The sequence below is a fragment of the Mus caroli genome, chromosome 2 (assembly GCF_900094665.2).
Source record: "Mus caroli chromosome 2, CAROLI_EIJ_v1.1, whole genome shotgun sequence".
Classification (NCBI taxonomy): domain Eukaryota; kingdom Metazoa; phylum Chordata; class Mammalia; order Rodentia; family Muridae; genus Mus; species Mus caroli.
This window is the reverse complement of record NC_034571.1, coordinates 146331596-146338464: the sequence shown is the minus strand read 5'-3', so window position 1 is coordinate 146338464 and position 6869 is coordinate 146331596. Positions and strand designations below refer to the sequence as shown.

At 48.3% G+C, this 6869-nt stretch overlaps 1 protein-coding gene across 1 annotated transcript in view; it reads left to right on the top strand.

The window, feature by feature from the left end:
• Positions 1-645: 645 nt before the first annotated feature.
• The window catches only part of Snta1 (syntrophin alpha 1), a 34052-nt gene continuing 27828 nt past the window's right edge, over positions 646-6869 (top strand). The window contains exons 1-2 of the mRNA XM_021152927.2: positions 646-1055; positions 4734-4919. Of these exons, the coding sequence (XP_021008586.1) occupies positions 764-1055; positions 4734-4919 (478 nt within the window). The 5' untranslated portion in view covers positions 646-763. The remainder of the gene's footprint in view (positions 1056-4733; positions 4920-6869) is intronic.

Here is a 6869-nt window from a genome sequence, read left to right as displayed (position 1 = left end):
CTGGGATTAAAGGCGTGCGCCACCACGCCCGGCTTATTTTTATTTTTTAAAGGCAGGGTCTCATGTAGCCTAGACTGAACTCAAACTTGCAGATCCTTCAGCCTCTACCTCCAAGTGATGGGACCAAACCCTCAAAGGAGTGGCATTTCTCCTCCTGGTGGGTAGACTTACCTCTTTAGAGGCTGCACCCTCAAGCTGAGTCAGGCCCACAAACTGTCACTGTTATCCTCTCCCCATGGCACACAAAACGTGAGAAACCATCTTCCTTAGCTCGTTTACCAGTTAACTCTGTCTGCAAAGTCCCTGGAGCCTAGGGTCCTGACACAGGCAGCCCTACTCCAGGATCCTTGATTCTTTTTCTTGTCCTTCAGCTTCCATGAGCGTCCAATCCTCGACGGCGCACAGAACTGGATCCTTGTGTTGCCCCATCCACAGAACCCGGACCCTTTATGTTCCCGCAGAGCACCCCACCCTCAACCTCCTCTAACTGTGGCCTTGAGGGAACGCGGTTCTGACCCACTCCCAAGTGATCCCGCTGCACATCCCTTAGTTTACCGGGTAGAGTCTCTTCAGTCACTCCCGGGGCCCTGCCCCCGTTAGCCACGCCCCCGACAGCCTGTCCTCCGAAGCTCCGCCCCCGAGGCCGGGGTAGGGTGGCGACTGGCTCTGCTGCCCCGCCGCCCTCTGCCCTGGGCGCTGGGTCGGAGCGGGCCGGGTACGGCGGGACCGGGCGAGCTCAGTGTACTGGGACTTCGAGGCGAAGATGGCGTCAGGCAGGCGCGCTCCGCGCACCGGGTTGCTAGAACTGCGCTGCGGGGCGGGCTCCGGGGCGGGTGGCGAGCGGTGGCAGCGGGTGTTGCTCTCTCTGGCGGAGGACGCGCTGACCGTGAGTCCCGCCGACGGCGAGCCCGGCCCGGAGCCCGAGCCCGCGCAGCTCAACGGCGCCGCTGAGCCCGGCGCGGCGCCCCCACAGCTGCCAGAAGCGCTGCTGCTCCAGCGGCGCCGCGTGACGGTGCGCAAGGCCGACGCCGGCGGGCTGGGCATCAGCATCAAGGGTAGGTGTGGGGCACCGAGGGCACGGGGTCGTGTTGTCTGTGCTGCTGCAGAGCGCTCAGGGGACACGGGGGACTGGCAGCGCACGGAGACTAGGTAACCGAAAACCTGTCTAGGGCGGAAAGGAGTCTCCGGGGGAGGAAGGAACAGAGTGAGGGAAGAGCACCAAGGTCGGAAGGGGCTTGGGGAGTTCAGGGGACTCAGAAGACACAAGTGTGGAAGGATGGGGGCGCACCAAGGACATTGGTGCTTAGTTCTGTTTTGAAGCAAAACGGTAGCTATGGGTACCAAGGGCAGGAGGGTCCCTGGGAAGACTGACGGGGGCGGGGGCGGCGGTGAAAGGAAAGGGACTTGAGGCCTGGGACACTGCTAGAACAAGAGGGGGGGGGGGAAGTCATGAGACACCACCTAGGCGGACTGGTAAAGGCCTGGAGTCTGGGAGCCTAATGTGGGTGCCAGAGATGGGTAGGAGGCACAGGCATTAGCAGAGAAGGGGCCAGTAAGGACCTAGACATCTTTGGCTTCAGAGGCTGTTTGCCTATGCTGGGAGTCCTGATGGCTAGGGTTGAGTCTCCTCATCTTCCCATTTGTACATGAACAGGTACATGGAGAGAGTGAACCCAGAGTTGCCATTCCTTCCTGAGAATTCTTAGTTTCCAAGACTGACAAGTGTTTGGCATGATCTCAATCTCATGTATCCCAGGCTAGACACATGGCCACTATGTAGCAGAGGAGAACACTGAATATAATCTTCCTATTTCCACCTCCAGAGTGCTGGGATTACTGGGCTCTGCTGCTAAAATAGGTTTATGTTGTGCTGGGGATCAAGCCTAGAGCTTTATAGATGCTAAGCAAGCACTTTACCAACTGACTCCTTCCCTAGCTCATTTAGGCTGCCATTGGAGTTCTAGAACTGAACTTCCACAAGTCACTTCCCATTTCTGAGTCTGTTTTGGTAACTTTACAATGAGGATGTTTCTGAGAGCAGGGCTTGCTGGCATGTGTGAGAGAAAGAGGCCAGGAGGGACTCTCAAAGCAACTAAACGTGGTGCTTAAAAAATCTACGTTCATATCCAGTGCTAGGCTCATATTTCTGTCCCTCTGTCCGTCAGATTGAAAGTATTCATACACTCCCAGGCCTCCTGGGAGGTGCTTGTGTGATAGCTCGCTTAAATCCTTTGGCCCAGGTTAGGGGATAAGCATGGTGGTGAATGTTAGGTGTTGTGGCCACTACACTTAGCTGCTCATGGTCTATTCCATCTTGACCATCAGTGGTGAAAGGTGAGTTTAATCATCAGTGGTGAGTTTAATCTCCATTTTTGCAGGTAAAAGAACTGAGACTCAGAAGGGAAAAATAATTTCCCCGGGGTTCAGTCAGTGAATGGCAGAACCAGGGTTTAAATCTTAATTATAGAGCTACTGTTGCCCTAAAGACTGTCCAGGGAATCATACCCTTCCCAGTCAGCTAAAGGGGGAATGGAAAAACAGAGAGCAGGCACCAACTTTCATCCCAAACTCGATGATAGGTCCAGGAAACAGACCAAATTAAAATATGCTCAGTGTGTCAGAGCAGGAAGGAACTAGAGTTCTAGAAAGTTCTGCTTTGCAGACAGACAAACTGACTCCCAGAGGAGCAGGGTCTTGCCAAGGTACAGAGACACGACTCAAATCTGTACTTCCAGGTGTTGGAAGGACATTTTTATGGGACTTTAGGGAAAGTAACAGTTTCATTCAATTCTTCCTGGATTGAAGACTGGGCTCCTGTTGCCATGGTAACTTCTTTTCTGGGGTCCAGCTGAGTCTGCGAGGCAGCTGGGAATGGTCATAGCTTCAAATGGAACTGAAGTCCTTACTTTTAGGTGGGGGAGGCTAGATATAAATAGAAACACCTTCTTCTCTTAGGCCTCAAGCCTTGTGTAGTGCCATGAACAACTGTCAGGCCTGGGTGGGGGTTGGGAGAGGTGTTCAGGCTCAAATGTCTCGGACTTATATAACCTTGAGACAATGACCTCTTGCTCTGTGCCACCAATCAGTACTTTGAGGATGGGCCAGGAATATGATATTCAAGGGTTTGACTTGAGTCTTTTGGAGACTGTGTCTTGCTGTGTAGTCTGTACTGTAAAGGGCTGGTCTTGAATGTGCAGTAATCCTTTATTTTTTTTGCCACCCCCGTGCTGAGATTACAAGCAAGTACCACCATGCCCAGCCCAGCTGATTATTTTAAAAAGACATTTGGTCTGGGTGTGGTGGCAAATGTCTTTAGTCTTAGCACCCCAGAGGCAGAGGCAGGTGGATCTCTCTGAGTTTCAGAATTAGCCTGTTGGACATAGTGAGTTCCAGGCCAGTCAGCTGCATAGTGAGATCTTGTCTCAAACAAACACACAAGCAGAAGGCATCTGGGGGCTGATGAAATGGCTCAGAAGCAGGGGTTCTCAACCTTCCTAACACTGCAGCCGTTTCATACAGTTCCTCATGTTGTGGGGATCCGCAACCATACATTTATTTTCATTGCGATTTCATAACTACAATTTTGCTACTGTTATGAATAATAATGTAAATAAAGGATGTGTGATATTCAATCCCTGTGAAAGGGTTGTTTGACCCCCTCAGAGGGGTAGAGACCCACAGGTTGAGAGCCGCTGGCTCAGTAAGTAAAGGTGCTTGCTGCCAAGACTAATGATCAGTTTACCCCAGGACCCAGATGGTGGAAGGAGAGAACCAACTCCTACAAGTTGTCCTCTGATCTCCACATGTATGCTATATATATAGCACATGTGTACTTGAATACACGATAACAGACACACAGTAGATAAATACATGTTAAACTTTTTTTTTTTTGAGACTGGGTTTCTCTGTATAGCCCTGGCTGCCCTGGAACTCACTTTGTAGACCAGGCTGGCCTCGAACTCAGAAATCTGCCTGCCTCTGCCTCCCGAGTGCTGGGATTAAAGGCGTGCGCCACCATGTTAAATTTTTTTAAATGGCATTTAAGATTTTAATAATAAAGTAATACAGTAAAATGTGTTACTTTCTTATATCAGAGATGAAATTCAGATATACTTTTGAAATTTCTAGAACTTAAAGCCTTCCCTTCTAGTGTGAATCCTGGTTAACAAAGCCCATTTAATTAATTTATTTTTGAGATGGCCTTATATATTCCAGGCTGGTCTCAACCCCCTCCTCCCTCTCTATTTCCTAGTGCTGGAATAACAGGCATTCTGTACCACACCCAGCTCTGGATTCTAAAACTTCGTGGTTATAGAAGAGGGCCTTTTAGGCCATAACAATCAATACTCCTCTTAAATCCAGATTAGGGGTTATCAATAAATTCTGATATTGTGGGAAATTACTTAAAATATAAAACATTTAAAAATCAATAAAGCAGCAAACACACGAAACATTTAAATAAAAGATCCAGAGCCAAACTACCGCATTATGGATTCAGAAAATATATTATTAGCCTGTCTTGCTGTATCTGTGGGTGGCTCTGCACGCAAGGCAATTCATTCCTCCCTAAACCCCCTGAAATGCTGGGATTATAGCCACAAATCATCATGCCTTTATTTCTCATTATTCACTTATCTCCCCTTTCCCAACACAGCGTCAGTTTTGCCTTGATAAGTTTCCCAAGTGTTGAAGCACCTGCCTCAGTCTGCCCTTCATTTTGTGCCTGTGTGTAGGGGGCCGGGAAAACAAGATGCCTATTCTCATTTCCAAGATCTTCAAGGGACTGGCAGCAGACCAGACGGAGGCCCTCTTTGTTGGGGATGCTATCCTGTCTGTGAATGGTGAAGATTTGTCCTCTGCCACCCACGATGAAGCGGTACAGGCCCTTAAGAAGACAGGCAAGGAGGTTGTGTTGGAGGGTAAGTACTGGGGTACAGAACCCAGAGGCTGAGGAGGGCTGGTTTAATTTCTTTCAATCTTCCCCAAGTCCCCAAGTGGCTCCAGTCTGGCCTTAAGGGCATGTGGGCATGAAAATAGAACCAGGACCTACCTGGGGTCAGTGTGGGCTGCTGGAAGGAGAGCAGGCACAGCGCTAAGGAGTTCTGGTTTGTATCTCTTGCTTCTAGCCCACTAGTAGTGTGGTCTTGGACAAAACACTTCATTTCTATGAACCTTAATTTCCTCTTTTAATGGAGACATAACTCCCAGCTCTCTGGGTTGTGACCAAGACGTGCCACCCATTGAGTGCTAAGCCAAAGAAGAGAGTGAGGCCCCAGAAAGAAAAACTAAGATTCTTGGCTGCAGAGCCACAGGAGCTTTTTAACCCCAGGCTCTTTTAGCATCCAGGGACCCTCAGATCCTGAGATCTGGCCAGTATGTAGTGTGTGTCACATTCAATGAAGATCAGAGAAGTGCTTTGAAGAGAACCTGACTTGGGTGGCTCTCTGCAAAGCTGTCCATGTGTGGTCCTGAGGAGCCTCACTTTCTCTGGCTCTCAGTTGCTCCATTGACCCCCCACCCCCAAAGGCCTCCTGATGTGGTTATCTGCCGTTTGACACTCTCAGGAGATTTCTGCTTTGCTCAGCCTTTCCCTCGAACTCTGTGTACTGTGTCAGCTCCAGCCTGTAGGGGCCTGAGGAATGTATCTTTGGCTTCTTGCCCAGAATAGGAACGGAGAGATCGGGGAGGCTGGCGGACAGTGCCATGACTAGCAAAGCTGCTGAGGTCAGTCCCAGACCCCAATCCTGCCAGCTTTCTCCAAGGGTCTTCAAGATGACACAGATGTAAAGAGGCTTTGGGACCCTGGGTGACCTTTGCCACTTATAAAGATTAATTTTAATCTTATTTGAATGGGTGTTTCTGCCTGCCTGTATATCTGTTCACTCTGTGCATGAATTGTACCTGGATCTTCTTTTGACCCACTCTCAGCCACTGAGCTATTGCCTCGGACCCTCACCTTTGCCATTCCTGTGGTACAAGAACTCAATTCCTGTTCAGTTTAGTTTTATTTTATATTTTAGGCATATTTATAACTAGTATTGATACATTTTATTTATCTCATTGTGTATAGTGGTTTTGTTTTGTCTGGTTTGGTTTGGATAGAGTCTCATATAGCTCAGGTTGGCCTTGAGCTCCCTATGTAACTGAGGGCGACTTTGAAATGCTCTTCCTCCACCCACCTCCTAAGTGCTGGGTCATAGGTATGTGCTACTGTGCCTGGCGTATGTAATATATCCATAGCTGATCTGTATATATATGTAACCAGTCACACACACACACACACACACACACACACACTCACAAAGCAGAAGCAGGAAGATTTTTGTGAGATCAGGGGCAGCCTGCTTTACCTAGGGAGTTCCAGATCAGCTAGTGCTAATAGTGAGACTCTTTCTTGAGGAAAAAAAAAACCACACTGGGGAGGAATGATGGTTCAACAGTTAAGAGCACTTGTTCCTCTTTTAGAGGATTGGCTTTGATTCCCAGCACTCACTCACATGGTGATTCACAACCATCTGAAACTCCAACACCCTCTTTTGACCTCTTGGGGCACCAGGCATACAAGTGGTACATATACATATGTTCAGGCAAAATACTCATACATAAAAAATAAAAAAATGAACACATCTAATAAAAAGAAAAGAAAAGGCAGGATTCTGCCAGTGAGGTCTATTCCCAGTCTCTATCAGTCATACTTAAACAGCATAGCATCATACATGTTATGGATAGGAGAGAGACTTTTCCCTTCAGATCTTACTATTTTAATGTTTATAGCCGGTGATGCGATTTAAAACAATTGATAGTCATCAAAATGCCACATTTTATTTTATTTTATTTTTTTTTTATTTTATTTTTTTTTTTTGGTTTTT